Raw genomic sequence first — 18,761 nt, 5'->3', positions numbered from 1 at the left:
GTCTGGAGAGGTAGGAAGGGGGCTGCCTCAGGGTAGGGAGGGTTTTGGGAAGGGTCTGGACGTCAGAGTGTGAAATGCTGTGTAGAGAAGAGGCCAGCAGGTGTCCGTGATGGGTAAGGGGCTTGGGGGCAGAGTCAGTGGTAGAGGTGAAGGTCATGGGCATACCTGCTGTGAAAGCGCTGCTGGAGAAGGCTGCCAGGGGAAGGAGGCAAGTGTAAAGCGGGGCTCCTGACTATAAACTAAGGTCAGACTCACTTAAAACTGACCGAAGACGGAAATGCCGAGCATACATAAATGTAGATGGGAAGTATAGCGAGTCCCAGGAGCCCACCTCAGCAGTCATCTGCAGAGGCCAAGCTGGTTTCATCTGTTATCAATCCCTGTGTCCCCCCTCCTAGATCCTCATGAAGGCTGCCCTCCCCTCCCTACCCGACACCAGGCCTTTTAACCCTTCACACTCACTCGTAACAGCTCCTCACTGTGCACCAGGTCACCAGAGCCAGAGCTGACATCCAAGCCCCAGCCCAGGCCGGAGCCCTCAGCCTCCATTTCCACCTGCAGAGAGAAAAAGCTCCACGGCTGGGTTTCACCATCATTCTCCAAGGACAGGCATGCCACTGAGAGCTTTCCAGTATTCTGTGCCCCTGTAACTGCTGCTGCTGACTTCCCTCCTGGCTCTTATGCCTGGTCCCCTCCATAGCTGCCCTTCTTCTCTCCCTCCCAGCTGTGCAGCCAACATACGGCCAGTGCTCAAACACAGGACACTTTCCCAGCCTCTCATCCTCTCTTTTCCTGCATTTCCAACCCCTACTCATCCTTCAAGGTCCAGTTCCATGGTCACCTCCTCCAGGAAGCCCTGCCCAACCCCATTTTCAGAGAGAATTCATCTCTCCTAATCTGTGTTCCCACCAGCCTCTGTGGAGGTCTGGATTTGGCCATAGGGCCACCTGGATTTGAAGCTCAGTTGTCTGTATCTGGTGGCCCTGCTAGGCTAGGACTCCGGAATTGGCCCAGTCCTGAGACACCTCTGGGTGCCCAGGGTCCATCATGAGATCTGGCACCAAGAAGGCACTCAATGTCTACTTGTTGAATGTCATCAAATTCCTCCAAAGAACAAAAGGAAACTTCCCAAACACCTGTCTGGTACTTAATTCCTGAGGATGGGAACCAGGCAAAGCCTCCTTCAATCATCAAGAAAGGAGGATCTGGATTAGGGGTTAGAGCTGAGTCCGGGCAGGTTGTGTGCGTGTGGGTGGGAGAGGGGAGGTGATGACATGGAGGTGGAGAGACAGTTCGGCGGCTGCTGTCGCCATCCGAGGGATCAGGAGGCACTGCACAGCTAGGCTGAGGGGCTTGGGGACTGACTGGATCACGGACGGGGAGAGGCACTTGAGGTCACTTCCTGGCTTCTCTTGGTGATCAGGAAGATGGGGTACCATTCCCAGAACAGGGGAGCCCTGCAGGGAGAGCAGGCCTAGGAGCATGGTGACAAGTTCAGCTTGGGGTGTGAGGGACCCAGGGGCCTTTCAGGGCACAGGATATGAAGGAGCTTTATAAACATCGAGCTCCTGGGCTCCAGGAGAGAGTCCCAGCACGGGAGTGGGCACTGAGCCCTGACTGGAGGGCACTTGAGAGGAAGAATCCTCTGTAGCTGTTTTGTGCATCCCTGGCCCTGGCCCTTTGTGATGAGCATGGGTAGGAATCTCACCGTGGGTTCAGTAGGCCCAGCAGGTCCAGGGGGGCCAGGAAACCCCTCCCCAGCTTCACCCTGAAGAGAACAAGATGTCAGTGGAGCATCGGGCCCTGCTTCCTCCTGTCCCCTTCTCTCTCCAGAAATTATGCTCCTCTTCAGAGGCGGCTTATGCAGGAGTCTTATATTCCTCATTTGTTGAGCATGTACCACATGCCAGGTACAATTTTCCCGGTATTAGCTCATTTGATTCTCACCACTTCCCGGGGAGAAGGCCTACATCCCCGTCATACACACGAACAGAGAGAAGGGTGTGGCAGGGCCAGACATGGGTGTCCCTCTCACCCGTTCCCTTGGGTGAGTCTAAGATTCAAAATCATCCGAAAGATACTTCAGAGTGGGTGCTCCTGTTACCGTCTTTGTTGTGTTTTTAAACCATTTGCTGAGGAAGCAGGGTACCCATTTCAGCTCGTCACAGATTCCAGACACAGGCACTTAGGGTGATGTATCTTTACAGGTTATACGCCAGGATGAAATGCTGCACGCTCGTCTTTCCCTTTCTCCTTTCTCCCCCTCTCTCTTCTTTTTTCTTGTTGCTTAGACACTAAGTCCTATCCGACTGTTTTGTGACCCCATGGACTGTAGCCCGCCAGGCTCTTCTGTCCATGGATTTCCCAGGCAAGAATACTGGAGTGAGTTGCCGTTTCCTTTTCTAGGGGATCTTCCCAACCCAGGGATTGATGCCGCGTCTCCTGCGTTGGCAGGCAGATTCTTTACCACTGAGCCACCTCTCTTCTTAGAAATTTTTAAAAATCTCACTGGGAAAGTCAGAAGTACCCTTGGTGGAAACACCACCATATATTAGGAACCTGTCAACCACCACAGTTCTGCTACTTTAAGGCCATACTTGCTGACATTTAGAAAGGGTATTTCCTTCCCGGGCTTTTGTATGTATCTATTTTTAAATAGTTAAGACCACTGCTACTGCTAAGTCACTTCAGTCGTGTCCAACTCTGTGGACCCCATAGAGGGCAGCCTACCAGGCTCCCCAGTGCCTGGGATTCTCCAGGTAAGAGCACTGGAGTTAAGACCACACAATATACTAAATTTCATAACCAGCTTTTTTCACTCAGCATTATACAGTAAGTATTTTCTTGTCATTAAATACTCCTAGTAAGTTTAATTTTAATAGCTGCATAATGTCCCATTATTTGAACATCCTTTAATTCAGTTAACTCCCTTATTGTTGGCTAAACTGTATCCAGTTTTCTTTTTCCATTAGGGACAATACTAAGATTAACATGTACAGAAAGCTTTTTTAATATAAGACTACCTCTTTTAGGATTGATTCCCAGGACAGAAGTATCTGGGTCAACAAAATGCAACTTATGGTGTTTATATGTGTTGACACAGAACTTCTCAGAAGCAGTCAATCACTGACACGGCCACCAGCATAGCTGGTCTCCCCAGGCCCTCACCAAACACCAACTTCTCAAAGCACAAAATATAAAGGATCTAAGGACAACTGAACCAGGCTGCCCAACAAATCAATGGCAAAAAGAACAAAGTAGGTGGGAGAAAATCGTAGACTAAAAGAGACTTAAGAGACACATCAACCAAACAGTGTAGACCCTGTCTGGATTCAGATCCAACCTAACCATGAAAAGGCATTTTTAAATAGCCAGGGTATTAGATGACGTGAAGGAACCACTGTCAGCTTTCTTAGATGGATAATGACATCCATTATCACCCACTGATGGATAATACTGTGGCAAAGGGAAAAAAGGTCCCAGATCAACCTTTTAACAATACATATTGATGTGTTTTTGAGTTAAATGATATGATGCTTGGGATTTGCTTTAAAACACTCCAGCTTCCCCCATCCCTCCACTCCACAAAGATAGCTGTAGGAGGTGGATAACAGCAAGACACATTAAGTTGCTGACTGTTGTATATGAGGGGGTTTATTATACTATTCTAAGTCCTTTGGGGAATTTTTAGAGTTGCCATAATAAAAAAGTTTTAGAAAAAGAAAAAGGAGAACTGGCTCTACGTGAAGGCACATGGCCAGCCAGCACTGCTGCGCCTGATGTGGCATCTCTGTGGGGAGAGGCAGTCTTGGGGTTTTGTGTGTTCCTTGGGGTGAGGAGCAGAGGAGCAGGGGCACTCCATTTAGGGAGTCACGGCACAGGAGCTGGGGGCCACAGGCATGCAGCCAGCCTGGCGGGTTCCAGTTCATTGCCCTGTCGAGTCTCCCGGGAGCACGAACCCTGGCACCAGGAGCTCCTCAACTGGCTTGGCAGTGGACTCAGACACCTGCAGCAACCTAAGCATCCCAGGTGTCTCCAAGATGCAGAAAAGTTTAAAACCCAGAGCTCTTGCTCACCTCCTCCTTTTATAGAAAGCAACACCAAGACTCACCACAAGTCAGACCCTCAGCCTCCCGGCTCCCAACCTGGGCCTCTTCACTACACCGCACTCTCGGGGATGCTCCAGGGCATGCGTTTTGCAGGCCAGTATGCCCGCATTCAAATCCTGGCCCTGGTCTTGAGGGCATGCCACAGCAGGCAGGTTCCTTTACCTAAATGTCACTCCCCTTGCCTGGGAAACAGAGATGACTCTCCTTGCACCAGAGTGTGGTATTGTGCATAGAATCAGATCAACTTGGAAGCCAGAGTGCTTAATAAATGACCGTGCAAAAGGCTTATTTCTTGCCCCTTCACTGTGAGTTCCTTGGGGATAGGAATGAGGTCATATTCATCTCAGTTTCCAACTGTATAGACTGAGGGCCCTGAGTTGCTATGCCTTGAGTCCTGACAAGTGAATGAACACAAAATAAAGAGACAGAGCAGTGCTTGGTAAGCACCAGGTGCTGGTGCAGTGGGCATTTGGGATTTGCAGCTGGCTCTCAGATGTACCATCCCATTGTCCCTCCAGTGCCGGGTCAGCCCTGGAGCACTGTGGCTGAGGGACCAGGTGCCTGGAGGTTGACTCAAGGCTCTGAAAGCATGTGTGACCAAGTGCTACTCGGGGAACTGGCAAGCCCAAGCTGGTCACCAATGGAACACTTTCCTTTAAAAATATTGACACTTAAAGGGCAATTTAACTCCCCAGTTCACACAAGCCCATGCTGAGGACTGACTCTGGGTTTCCCACTTCTAAAAGACAAAGTCACAGCCCTTAAGTAGTGACAACCTCACACCTGTGCACAGGACCTTCCAAACAGTCTCTGACCTGCATTTCTGACTTGACATCACAGCTACCCTCTTTCACAGATGAGGTAGTGAAGTGAAACCGCTCAGTCGTGTCCAACTCTTTGCGACCCCATGGATTGTAGCCTACAAGGCTCCTCTGTCCATGGAATTTTCCAGGCAAGAGTACTGGAGTGGGTTGCCATTTCCTTCTCCAGGGGATCTTCCCAAGCCAGGGATCAAACCCAGGTCTCCCACATTGCAGGCAGATGCTTTACTGTCTGAGCCACCAGGTTAATTTCTAACCCTCTTTTACAGATGAGGAAACTGAGGCCCCCCCAAAAGGATTTGCCTGAGGTCATATAGTTGCAACCCAGAATTATAGAAACTCGTGTTACAGGGCATCTGAAGGTAACTGGACCCTCTCCCCACCCCAACACACACACACCCCTTTGATGCTTCTAATTCCTTTATCGTCTCTGCCACATCTTATAAGCTTTCCCATCTCCAGAATGGGAATCTCATGACATTTGAGATGGGCCTTTGTACCTTTCAGCAGGTCTGCCTGTTAGACTCACTTCAATTAAAGATGTGGGCCACTTGGGACACAAAGCCAGGGGCCCTAGGTTTTTACCTCTTGCTTTATCTCTACAAACTGCAGCCTCCTCATGTGTTCTCTCAAAAGCCCCAATTCTGCATGTTGCAAACCAAGATGAAAACCCAGGCCCTTCCCACAACTCTGGCCTTTCTTTCCCTCCTCTGTAAGACTGGCCAAGGCAAATCTTCACAACTCTGTGTGAAGTGAAATCTTCACTTACCGGAGGGGTCCCTCTTTCAGGGGCTACCGAGGGTAAGGGGAGTGGGGGCCCCTCAGGGGGAGTGCTGCCCAATGCGTCTGCCCCAGCCGCAGTAAGGGGCTCCTCTGTCGTGACTGCTGCTAAGTCTTCGTCACCAGGACCCTGAGAAGCCAAAGCAACATAAGGACTCTGTGTTGCCTCATCCACAACGCCATGCGCACACTGAGGCTGGGGAATTTTGCTGACTGTCCTTTGAGTGGTGCTAGCCCAGTTTCAAAGCACTTGCCTACCTACAACTGTCATTACTCCCGATATACTCACCAAAGCACAGGTTCATGACCCTCTCCTGAAACGTGCATCTCCTCTAAGCCCTCCTCCCTAGCAGTGCTCACTGCCTCCCCCCACCCCAGCAACGCTGTCTAACTTTGGACCACTCTCTGAGAAAGTTCTCCTTGGACAACGCTGGGCGTAAGTAGGGTCAGGACCAAGCCTGCTCCCCTGACCCCCCCGCCATGCTCCTCAGTTACCTCCTGCCTCCCTCTGTTGGTGCTGACCTAAATCCGTGACCTAATGAAGTCACCTGTGCATTTGGCTCTGGGAAGGCCAGCAACTGCTCCTGTCTCGTGCCCCTGACCTCCCTCCCCTCTGTGAGCTGGAGAGGATGCTAGCAGACACCTACAGAAGTGACCCCTTGCTCGGAGGCCGCTGTGGGTGTGACGAAAGCCAGGTCATCGGTGGGGACCCCGCTGGCCTCTTCTTCCTCAAAAGTGCCAAGCGGCACATCTGCTGCAGCTGCTGCTGTTGTAGAGCCTTCTTCACGGATTGGACTCTGAAAGGAAATTGGCGCAAGGGATCGTCCACCTCCTCCATACCCCGGGTTGCTGGGTGTGTGACTGCAGGGAGGAAGCTACTGAGGTCATCAGACAAAAGCACGGCCACAGCTCATCTAGGACCAGCCTCAGCCACAGACCCCCAGAACTCCAGGCTTGGAATGCACCGCTCAGGTCATCCCCTCCCTGCCCCGGAGTCCCCTCCAAGACGTCTCTGCTGGATGTACATCTTCAGTAATGGGAACGCCCACCTGCACAGGAAGCCCTTCTATCTCCAGACAGCTCTGCTAGTTTAGTTTCTTTTGAGTAAAGACTGGAACCTGATCCCCAGTTTTCTCACCCTGTGACAGGGGATCTGCCTTTAAAGAAGAAGGAAAGGCAAGAGGGGAGGGAAGCAAGGTGAAGAAGAAGAGGAAGAAAAAGAAAGAGCAGGTGGTAGTGACGATTAGTTAGTTAAAATAATCCATGCAATCACCAAGTGGCTTGGGGCACTCCATCACCCGGCAGGGGCATGCCCTCCCCACTGTAAAGTTTCCTTGTCTGGACATTAGTACCAGAGGTGAAAGGCTGAGAACGAATGTGTGGAAGGATCTCAAAGACCAGTGTTGGTATGTGATGGCCTGACGACTCCCTCCTTTCACGCACCCAGCAAACATCTACTGAGTCCCCAGCTCTGCAAGGATGCAGACAGATCTATGAGCAAATGTGTGTGTGCCCCACCCTCACAGAGCCCACAGCCCAGCTGAGAGCCAGAAATGAGCAATTTACCCAGTCTACTCTTAATTGCAATTGTGATGAGGCCTTCCAAGGAGACATTTGGGGGTGCTGTGAACGTGTCTGACAGGCAGGCTTCATAGCCTGGGAGGCACCTTCCTAATAAAGTGATGTTTGAGCTGAACTCTAAAGATAAGCAGGAATTAAAGGAGGGAAGGAGGAGGAGGAAAAGGTCCAGGCAGACAGGAGAGAGGGTGGGAGGATTGCAAGGAGGAGTGAGGCACGTTCCAGAAATTGAAAGAAGGCCAGTGAGGCTGGAGCACCGAGAGCAGGGACAGTGGCCCCAGGTGTGGCCCCGAGGCTGAACCCTGCGAGCCGTGGCGGCCAGGTGGGGGAGCAGGGACTGCAAGGAGGACAGTGGGAAGCCTCCCACAGACAGCTGCTCCCACCAGGAGGAGCTGGGAGAGAGGGTGGAGGTGGCCAGGGGAGGCCTTAGCCATCGTCTGGACTGGGGATGCGGTGGCTCGATCCAGGGGGCTGGAGAAAGGTAGAAAGAGGCACAAGTGTGATATGCTGAGGCAGAAAAATCAACAAGACTTGACACGTGACAGAATGTGGGAAGTATGGAAGAGGGAAGAGAATTCTGGATTTGGCAGCTGGTGGATGAGGACTCCATCATCTGAGACAGGAACCCAGGAGTGGAAATAAGGAGTCTAGATTTGAATCTGTTGAGTCTGAAGGACATGCAGGACAGCCATTATGACAGTGTTCCAGGACTTGCAGTGTCCTCGGATCCTTGCATCCTGCCTTCAAGAGACGGGAGCGTCTCTCCATGATGCCTGAAAGGAGGGTGAGAAGGCCTGGCCAGGCCATTGGACCATGCCAGGGCCTGCTTGAAACTGGACCCTCCAGTGTGCTCTGACCACCTGTGCTTGTGCCCAGAAATGGGCATGGCTGTGGCCACTATCACCTCCTCCACTCACACCCAGCACTCTTCCACTCCCACTCCCGAGCCCTGCATCAGCCCTGCGCTGTCCCCATGCCTCCAGGGGCCACAGCACTCTCCACAGCACACTCACGGGCACCGGCAGACCCCACCTCTGAGGGAGTATTTGTCAGGTGCCCTCTCCCCATTCAGGTTCTTCTGGACTTGCTGGACAGAATGGAGACTGGCCCACTCAGAAGGCTGGGATCTGCTCCCAGCTGTAACCCGCAGCCTTCCAGCACTTTACACTCTTTACCAGAGTGATTGTTTCTCCAGGGTCCTGGGTGGGCATAGGGAAGGTCAGTCCCCCGGTGGGCACGCTGCCGGCCTCTGCTTCCCTGGCAATGCTGATGGGCTCCTCGGCCTCCCCTGCTGCTGTTGCTGCCGAACCTTCTTCATTTTCTGGAGCCTGAATAGGAAGACATCACCAGGGCCACCATCACTGACCTGCTGCGGTATGGCTGGAAAGAACTGAAACTGCCCTCCCTGAGGTCACCAACCATCATTGTGACAGATCTGATGGATGTTTTCCAGGCCTTTACTCACTGGGACTCTTGGCAACAGGTGGCATCACTGACTGCTCCTACAGTAAGGCAACATTCCTGTTCCAGACCTCGACATAGCCCCCAAACCCACCTGCCTACCTCCCAGTTTGTTTACTTCCTTCTTTCCCTACTTAGGAGTCAAGGGATCTAAGATGCTGCTGTGATCCTAAGATCACTTCCTCTGAAATGCCCTTCAGTGACTGCCCACTTCTGCTGAGCGTTCAGGTTCTTTTTCACAGCACCCGTGGTCTCAGAGGCCTCTCCAGCTGAGTTTCCCTTGCCCACTGCTCATGCCTGGCCCTGCAGGCATGCTGCACTTGGGTAGGTCTTTTGTGTTCATCTTGATGCCTCCAGCTTCTGCTCCTACTGGCCTGCCTCCAAGAACACCTGTCTCACTTCCATCACGAGGCTACTTCTAAGCATCCCCCGGCCTCCCCTTCAGCATCCTTAACCCAGAAAGGCCTCCTGGACCCCCAACTCTGGGTTCTGGGCCCCCTTTTTGGTGCTCCCCTGTGCTTCTCCTATCATACCTCTTCCCTGTCCGTCCCCAGGGGATGGATCTGTCCTTTTTACCTGGTGCCCAGCATAGCGCAGTACTCTACAAACACCTGCTGAATCAGTCAACAGAGGCCCAGGCCTCCAAATCTGAGTCTACCTGGACTTGGCCCTACAAAGCCATCTCTCTGTACTTTGCAAGCAGGTGAGGAAGACCAGTGACTGCTACCACCTGAGACGCCGCCAAACTCCAGAAACAAGTGAAGTAGAGCATGCACTCTGAGCTGCTTACCAGAGTGACCCCCTCCCCGGGGTGCTCGATGGACATGGAGAGGGTCAGTCCCCCGGTGGGCACACTGCTGGCCTCTGCTTCCCTAGCAGTGCTGATGGGTGTCTTGGCCTCCCCAGCTGCTGCTGTTGCTGCCAAATCTTCTGTGTATGGACTCTGGGAACAAAGACATCACTAGGGACTGGATCACTTGCCTATAGCCCTGATCAAGATGGCTATGGCTGGCATTTTGCATCTCTGTAGCTTCTTTCCTCAAAGTATTTTCTTATCTATGATGTTGCCCCAACGCCACAAAAGCCCCCAGAATCCCTGTGGCAGGAGAGACTGCAAGGCCCCTGTGTCTTCCACCTGATTCCAAGCATCTGTTTGCCACACCAGTGACTGGGAGATTGCTGCCTTCTAAGACACCTGCTCGGGTACTAGACACTTCAGTCTAGCCCCGTCTGCCTCCCTGTGACTTCTCCTGTGTGCCCATCCAGGAGCATAGGAACAGGGTGAATGTCTTCCCCCATGATAGTGCTTCAGAGATATGTAGGCAGAAATCCTGTCCTCCTCAGCCTTCTCAAGACTGGACACCACTCTCTTTCCCTGTGACTCAGTTTCCTTAGAAAATTCACAGGCAGATTCTCTGAAGGTTACACAGAAGATGCAGGATATGATGAGAGAGAGCAACTTTGGCTGCTGGTGTCACCAAACCAACTGTGTTTTATCTCGGTTTCACAAAGGTTTGTTGTTGTTGTTTTTTTTTTTAATTTGGGTGGGGTTTTGTTCTGTTTCATTGCAGAAAATAGTTCTTTTGATACTAAAAACACTAACCTGATCAGAGTTAGATTTCTTTGCTGAAGGACTTAGAGACTATAACCAGAACACAGAGAGGACCATTTCCCAAACCCACTGGGCTACGGAACTCTTTTCCCATGTAACAGTAAATCCTTGTAGAATTATTGTCCCCAAAAAACAGAGAAAAGATGATGTCATAGGATTTTAACATATTATTGACCAGGGGATTTTTGCAGAAACTGAAGCCTTTGGTTGGCGATTTGTTATATAAGTGAATATTGAAACACTCCAGTCAATAATGGTTGGGCAGCAAAAGACACATTAATACATCTCTGGTCAATAAGTCGTTAAAATGAGATTTTATTCTGACTCAGTGTCAGCTAAAGTTCCAAAGGGCAAGTATAATTCAAGAGGCTTCAGATAACCTCTGTTAACCTCTAAAAAAAAAAAGAGCCAGACCACTTACGTGGGACAAGCACAGAGACAATGAAAGGAAACAGAATCAGCTCTATCCTATCCTATTGGTATTTGCCCTCTATCTGCTTCCAGGCTATGTAAGAAAAGGGAAAGAATTCATTTAGGGGCTAACCAATTAGAGAATAAGAATTCCTTTCGGCAATTTCCTAGTGGCGTAGTGGATGGGAATCAGCCTGCCAACAGAGGACACAGGTTTGATTCCTGGTCCAAGAAGATTCCACGTGCTGCTGGGCAGCTAAGCCTGTGCACCACAACTACTGAGCCTGCGCTCTAGAGCCTGGGAATTCAACTACTGACGCCCACTTGCCCTGGAGACTGTGCTCCGCAAAAAGGGAAGCCACCGCAATGAGAAGCCCAGGCACTGCAATGAAGAAACCCTGGCTCATCATAACCAGTGAAAGCAACGAATACCCAGCACAGCCAAAAATAAATAAATAAACTGTTAAAAAGCTATTTTAAAAAGATTCCTCTAGAGATAATTTTCTGTGTGCTGTGGCTTCCCCCCACCCTCCACCATTTGTTAAGCAGAATACATAGTCTTTGGACTTTGGGAGACAAAGGGACTGGTGTTTGATTCCTCTAGGGAAATACCAAAGGCAAAAGCAGGGAGCCATCTGGACTCAGAGTGAAGAGAGAGAGACAGAGAGATAACTGTCCTGCTGTTGCTTTCCTGGTGATAGAATGATAACAACCACTCCAAAAAGAGCCATTAAAGCCATCCTGAGATGAACTCAACCCACAGGGCCCCCTAGAAGTTCAGGGTGACCAGAGGGTGGACATCCAGGAGGAAGTTAAAAGGTTAAAAATGGACTTGGGTCCTAGATCCCTTGCAGGAGGACCTCTGGGGAATCATAAAAAAACCCATGAGAAAATATTCCAACAATAAGACATCTTCCCCATAAAAGGCCCAGATCACAGTCTGACCAGCCACATAAAACTGTGCCATTTTCTCCAGATGGGCCAGGCTCTGCAGATGTTGAAAACAGCTGCTGGGGGGTGGGTGGTGATGAGAGAGGAGAAAGAAGTAAGAAAATGGACAGGATGTTCCTGTGCTTCCTTCCCTGCCTGGCTCTTGGTTGTATCTGTATTTTTATTGGATTTTTGATATTATGCTGGACTGGATTTTGGAAATACCTGTGAAAATAGGCTGTTCACCAGACAGTGACTGGGAGAGAAATGTCTTGAATTTTCGTCCCAGGATAGGGGAAGGAATGAGCTGACACACCATTCTTAGCAAAGGCCAGAGGTAAGAAAGTTCTGAGTTGGAGAAGGAAATGGCAACCCACTCCAGTATTCTTGCCTGGAGAATTCCAAGAACAGAGGAACCTGGCAGGCTACAGTCCATGGGGTCTTAGAGACGGACACGACTGAGCTACTAACACAGAGGTGAGAAACATAATATGTTTTAATTTGGCACCCTCCCATGTCCAGCATTTTAAACAACTGGCCTTGGATGTGTAAAAGCCAATTTCCAAACAATACAGAGGACACACCTGCAATAAATCTGATTCTATCCTGAAGGGGCTCAAAGGGCGGAAGAGACTCTACATCTTCACAATAGGAGGGAGTCAGGTTCTGTGTTGAGAACCCAGTATTCGCCTCTGGAGAGGTCTGAGGACCAGCCTGAGCTGCGTCTCCTCCCGGTCCTGGCACATCCTTGGGGAGCATCTCGGGCCCTGGGACTCCCACCTCCTCTGTACCAGAAAGAGGGAGGCAGTCTCCATGGTGTTCAACTAAAACTCTTGCAGCCTTCTGCAGTGCCCAAGACAAGTCACCATCAAGTCTGAAATAAGCAAGCAAATGTACTACTGACTTACATGAAATTTACCATTCACTCACCTCTTCGGTGACACGAAGGAAGGCCCCATCCCCTGAGCCAGTGTCTGTAGCCGGGGAACCGTCCACAGTCTGAACTGTCTCCAGCGTGTCATTCAGGATCTCACCAGACCCTACAGGAAGCAGGCATTTTTCAATGAATAACTGCACTTTGCAAGTGAAAAAGAAAGAGGTTTCTTTTCATCTATGACTTGAAAAGATGTTCGTAATACAGGATTAAGAGGGAAAAAGTGCTGCAGAAAGACAGATGCTGAAAGGCAGTACTGCAAGGTGGTTTCAATTACAGGCTCCAGCATCAACTGTAGGGTGAGAACCCAGCGCTGCCGTTTACTAGGAATGTGACCTGTGGCAAGTCATTTAACTTGTGGCTCAGGTGACTTGCCTAAAAAGAAGGGATTGTAATTCCTATCTCATAGGGTCATTTTGAAGATTATGTGTTACAACGATTAATTAAGCTAACATAAGAAAAGCATTGAGGATAGTGCCTGACATACAGTTAACAATGGATAAATGTTCATTGTTAGTGTGGTTCTATATTTGTAAAAGGAAAAAAATATGTGTATGAGAATACATGCTTTATTATCATTAGATATATCATCATCAATATATAATTAATATATTATTATACATAACATATAAAATATATAGATACATACACATAAACGCGTGTGCAGATAAACCACACATACTAGGCTAAACCACAGTACTTAATATTGGTTTCCTCCAGAGGACAGGAGAGGAAACTACCCTTTTTTTGGTTCGTACAACTCTGCATTGATTGAACTGTTACCGCAAGCACATATTTCTTTTGCAATTTAAAAAACAAATGGAGTCCTAAAGCAAAGAAAAAGACATTAAACTAACACAACTGCCTGCCTGTTACGGGCTAGGTCGCAGGCTAACTCGTGCCATGCACTCCTTCCTGGAATCCTCTGGCTGGCCCATCAGTGCTCCCTACAAGGACCTCCCACCACCTCACAGTCGGTGGGCAGAACCAAGGTAGGAGTCCCACGTTTTCAGTCTCCCCATTGTCACCCCATGGCATGTGTCCTGCTCTGATCTGCATATTAGCACCTTGTGATTATTCGTCCCATTTTGCAGAGGAAGAACAAGGTGCCACACAAGAGGCTGGGAGGGGCCCTGAAGCCAGCCGTTTACACACATGCTGTGCTCAGCCATATCCCGCAGTAAGGACGGTGTCAAAGGGAGGTGCTGAACTATTCAAGGGAACCTTGTGCCCATGTGCACTTTAAAAAACTGAGTGTCCTGGAGTCATCAGCCCCTCGCCAGTCACTCTCTCATTCTCCCTACTCTGGCCACCAGAGGGTGCTGTGCAAGCAGCCAGAGGGACCCCAGGCCTCTGCTTCCCCACCCCTTGAAGGAAGAAGGTGAGGGTGGCTCAAATGTCCTGTGCCGGGATGGTGTCAGCAACCCTTGGAATACAACTCTTGGGAGGCCTTCCCTAGCCAGAGTTGGGGCCCGGGGTCCAGCTCCTTCCTCTAAAGATCTCTAGCCAACTCTGCTGTTTCCACTTGGCCTCTGCCTGCCACAGAAGGAATCTGGCAGATGCTGGGAACAGGCGAGCTGCGAGGCGAGTCAGACTGGGTCCCACCTCCTACGCACTCACTTCTCAGTCTAGGAGAGGCCTCGCCTCCCAACCCCACAGTCTCTGCCCTCTCCTTGCTCCTCTCTCTGAGATCCTAATCACCCCCTGGAGAGCAGCATCCGCAGCTCACAAACCACTTCCATACCCGCAGCGGCAGTATCATGCATCGAACGTAGCGGCAACATTCAACCCTCTCATCCGCCCGGGAGGCAGGGGTTGTGAATGCTCCCAGTGGACTGAGGAGGAATCCAAAGCTTGGAAAGGTTGAGTAGCTTGCCCAGACAGCAAATAAGTGGCTGAGCAAGGCTTTCGTCCAAAGTGTCTACTCTCAGCCAGCAGTCTTTCCATAGCTACACCCTGACTCCTTGCTGGTATTGTGACTTTATTAAATTAGTATACAATTTTTTTAAATTCAGTACTGTATACCTTCTCTCATGAACAGACTTCCCAAGTTTACTTGCTAAAATAACATTCATTTACTGATGAAAGTAAAAGTGTTAGTTGCTCAGGCTTGTCTCACTCTTTGCAACCCCATGGACTATATATAGCCCACCAGCTCCTCTGTCCAGGGGATTCTCCAGGCAAGAATACCAGAGTTGTTAGCCATTCCCTTCTCTAGGGGATCTTCCTGACTCAGGGACAGAACCTGGGTCTCCTGCATTGCAGGCAGATTCTTCACCATCTAAGTCATCTTTTTAGACTTATAAAATACAGAAGAAAAAAGAAAATGAAAACCACCTATAATCATGCCACCCAGAATAACTACTCACAACATTTTGTTGTATATCATTCTAACACACACACACATACTAACACACACACACATACAAACACACACACAGAGCTCTATGTGGCAATATATAGACATAAGTAACATATACTCAAATTTAGGGTCATAGCACACAGATAGTGTTAAAAGCTGCTTTTCCTACGGAGTTCACCACGACCACGTCCCTGGATAATTAAATCTTCTGTGTAACCAGTTCTAGGGCTGCACGTGTGAATGTGTGTGTGTGTGTTGGGGGGGTCTTGTGCCTAAATCTCGGTGCTCTGGTGTTGGTTACAACTTACTTCAATTTGAATGGCTACCCCTCTGATAAAGGGCAGAAAACGCAGGTTGATCTCAGGCTATGGGCACGTATCCAGCTGCTGCTCTGGGGACCTGTCAGATCCTGGACTTCTGCCGGGGCTCCTCCGTGCGGCTGAGCAATGGTGAGAGCCTCGGATGGGGAACCAGGAGGCCAGGCTTGCTGATAACCTCCGGGGTGTCTGCCATTCTCTGGCCATCCGTTAGTTTCCGCTAAGTGCCAACAGGAGTTTAGATGGCCTGATCCTCTGAGAGTCGGTGAGTTTGTGGCCAAGGCTGGGAAGAGTAGGGATTCTGGAGTCAGGCCTGAGTGCTGGCTCAGTCCCACCACTCACTAGCTGTGTGACTGTGGACACGCTGCTCACCTTTTCAAGCATCGGCTTTTCCATCTGTAAAATCCTGGCTAATACTGCCAGCTAGGAGATGTGTTGTAGGGATTGGAGAGGAAGCATATAACACTTGGCACACAGTAGATATTTAATAAACAGTCACAATGATCACAAGCTTTTCACACTCCAGGCCCTCCTAGAGGGATGGAGTCTGGGGGTTAAAAGTTCTTGGTATCAAGATTAAACACCAGCTCTGCCATTTATGAGCTGTACAGTCTCAGCTGGGTGACATCACTTCTCCATGACTTGACTTCTCCATCTTATTTGTAAGGTGAGGATGATTGCAGCTCCTTACTCAAGGCTGAAGGGAAAGTCAAGTGAGATGCTCCACACACACATCATCTATACATAAACACATCACTCAGTCATCACTCAACATAACCCACTGAGTATGAAGGACTCCAGGGACTTGCCTTGCTCGGGGCTGCTGTGCAGCTCAGCGCTCAAGTTGCTGCTTTCCTTGGTCCCTTCAGGTATAGGTTCACCGGAAAGCTCTGCATCCTCAGAGGCAGGGGATGGAGTTGGAGGTGTGTGTATGGGTTCAACTTTTGCTTCTTTAGACTGCAGGGAGGAAAAATGAGACCCAAAAGGACTTACTTGGCATGAGAGCAGAAAAGATGGCAGTGAGTATCACTGGAGAAAACAGTATCTTCACAAAAGATGAATAAGCCCAGAAAGCCTTATCCTGCCTATTGTGTACCTGGGTCATCACTGATCTTCCCCAGTCCCTGAAAAAGGTGCATGTTGGGGTAATTAAATTTTGTTCAGTGAACAGTGGGACTCTGCTACTCTTGGATGAAGCTCTTGGAGCACAGAGATCACATTCCTGTGATCCCTGCATCCCAGGCCAGCACAGAGGAGGTGCTCAGTGAAGATGTGTTAGAGGGAGGAGACAGAAGGAGGGAGGGAGGAAGGAAGAAAAGAAGGGAAAGAGGAAGGGAGGGAAGGAGAGTGGGAAGAAGGAAGGAAGAGAGGGAGCAATGGGGAAGAGGGCTATGTTCAGTGAAAGCTGGCTAAATCCCATCCCAGATGTATACTAATCATGCATGCCTATGAAAATAAAGGGCAGGTATGGTTTTCTTTCTAGGAAACTTCAGTTTCTGTGTAGCTTTTCCAAAGCCAACCTATATCTTAACCACCTTTGCCAACTAGGAAACAACAAACAAACAAAAAACCCAATAGTTGGAAACAACAGTTCAGAGACCTAGGTAGAAATCCTGATAAAGGGTACCAAAGGTCATCCCCAGACCCAGAATCAAATAGGAGTTCCTGTGACCCAGGGCTCATCAGTGGTCAGACTGTCTCACCATTTTCTGAGCTTAAGGGACTGGGATGAACAGAAGGATCCTGCCGACCAGTGTTGGATCTGTGGTAAGAACAGGAAATAACTAAGACATTAAGGTTTCAGGGTAAATTTCTTACCACAACCATCACTTACTTATCCTGACTAATAACAGAAGGCTCTGTCCTTAATGTCAGAACCTAGTATATAAATGATGAGTCTCTGGTTCATCAGAATAAGGAAGATTCTTATGGGCCCCATAACTTTAGGATTTAATGGTTCAGTTCTCATAATCAAACTCAGGTCAAATCCCAACTCTCCTCTTATTAACTATGTTATGTTGAGTAAGTCATATGACTTACTGAGCCTCAGCTTTCTCCCCTATAAAATGGGGGCCAATAATAACAACTTAAAAGGTATGAAATGCATGGAGGTGCTTGGTACAGAGCCAGGTCCAGAGCATGAGGCCATAAATGGTAGCCATCATCCACATCACTAGATGTGATTTCTCTGGGTATTGATATTAAAGGTAATAATTACGATTTTGCTCATCTGCACTTGTAGTTTTTTCAATAATGAATATGGAATATTTCTGTACTAAAAAAAAAAGATGTCGTTTACTGTACTCTAAAGTTTCCAAGGTGAGAGCAAGGATGGAAGGCTTCAAGAAGTTGAGCCTTGAAGAATAAACCGTTTCAGAAAGCAGAAATGGAGGAAGGCACTGAGGTAAGAAGGGACAAAGCACTGACAGGGCCTGACAACCTGAGCGTGGAGAGGGCTGGAGGAGTAGCAGGGGGATAAAGCCTGGGGAGGCAGCGAGAGGGACGGGACTGGCTCTTGGGTGAGAAGTCTGCGCTTGTAAAGGAGCAACAAACAGCATCCCTTGGGTATCAGGAGGGGGGGATCCGGGCAGCTGTGCACTTTAGGGAGCTCACCCTGGTGTTAATGAGAGCGCGGATCTGGGGGGTTGAGGTTTAGGCCAGGAGACCAGGAGGATGCACTGAAGAAGCCTGGTGAGGCAGGAACCAGGAGGGGTAGTGGGAGCAGGACACAGACACGCTCCCCCCCAGGAGAGGCTGGGAGGAGCAGCTGCGTGGCGGCCCAGCAGAGCAGTAAGCACCTCTGCCCCAGGCAGGTCCTTTCCTCTCCTCTCCCTGCCAAGGGTGCAGGCGAAGCCACTTCACATGGTTCACAAGGGACGTGGGGTTTGAGATGAGGCAGGTAGGGCAGGTCAGCGTGCAGGAAACAGGACAGTCAGGAAAGGGGGGGCTAAGCTTAGTGACTCAATGTGGCAAACGCTGAGTGACAGGGAATCACTGACTCCAGCACGTCAGCTAAAAACCTCTTTAGACAAACTCCCACTAAGGCAGCCACGAAGCCTGGGTTCAAAGCAGAGCTGGTGAGCTAGCCCTTGGTGGTCAGGGTCAGGGGTGCTGCCTCCCACAGGCTGCCGCTGGTTTCCAGGGGTTAGTGTAGATGGAGAACCAGTGTGGCCTGTGACAAAATGGGAATGTTGAGTCTTTAATTTTAAATCAAAATGTGGTAGTTTGCTGGCCCTCATTCAACACATATTTCTTGAGGCCCTACTGCGTGCCATGGCTTGGCTGATCCCTGGGATATGGAAATGAATTAATAAGGGCGTCTGTCCTTGAACTGTTGGACAATCCGGGAGACACAGACCCAGACACTACTCGCTGTGAGATTACAGGATGGAGAGCCACACGTGAGGAGGGGAGCGTGGCCGCGGCCTCCAGTGAGGGGCTTTGGA

At 49.8% G+C, this 18,761-nt stretch overlaps 1 protein-coding gene across 1 annotated transcript in view; it reads right to left on the bottom strand.

Annotated features, from left to right (window-relative positions):
• Positions 1 to 18,761, bottom strand: part of COL15A1 (collagen type XV alpha 1 chain) — a 100,868-nt gene that overhangs the window by 42,300 nt on the left and 39,807 nt on the right. The window contains exons 6-13 of the mRNA XM_068974449.1: positions 16,125 to 16,272; positions 12,629 to 12,742; positions 9,540 to 9,676; positions 8,464 to 8,616; positions 6,358 to 6,507; positions 5,673 to 5,840; positions 1,709 to 1,813; positions 463 to 555 (exon numbers count right to left, since the gene is read on the bottom strand). Coding sequence (XP_068830550.1) covers positions 463 to 555; positions 1,709 to 1,813; positions 5,673 to 5,840; positions 6,358 to 6,507; positions 8,464 to 8,616; positions 9,540 to 9,676; positions 12,629 to 12,742; positions 16,125 to 16,272 — 1,068 coding nt within the window. The remainder of the gene's footprint in view (positions 1 to 462; positions 556 to 1,708; positions 1,814 to 5,672; positions 5,841 to 6,357; positions 6,508 to 8,463; positions 8,617 to 9,539; positions 9,677 to 12,628; positions 12,743 to 16,124; positions 16,273 to 18,761) is intronic.

Source organism: Capricornis sumatraensis, chromosome 6 (assembly GCF_032405125.1).
Source record: "Capricornis sumatraensis isolate serow.1 chromosome 6, serow.2, whole genome shotgun sequence".
NCBI lineage: Eukaryota > Metazoa > Chordata > Mammalia > Artiodactyla > Bovidae > Capricornis > Capricornis sumatraensis.
The sequence above is the reverse complement of the archived record's forward strand: the minus strand, read 5'-3'. Positions and strand labels throughout refer to the sequence as shown.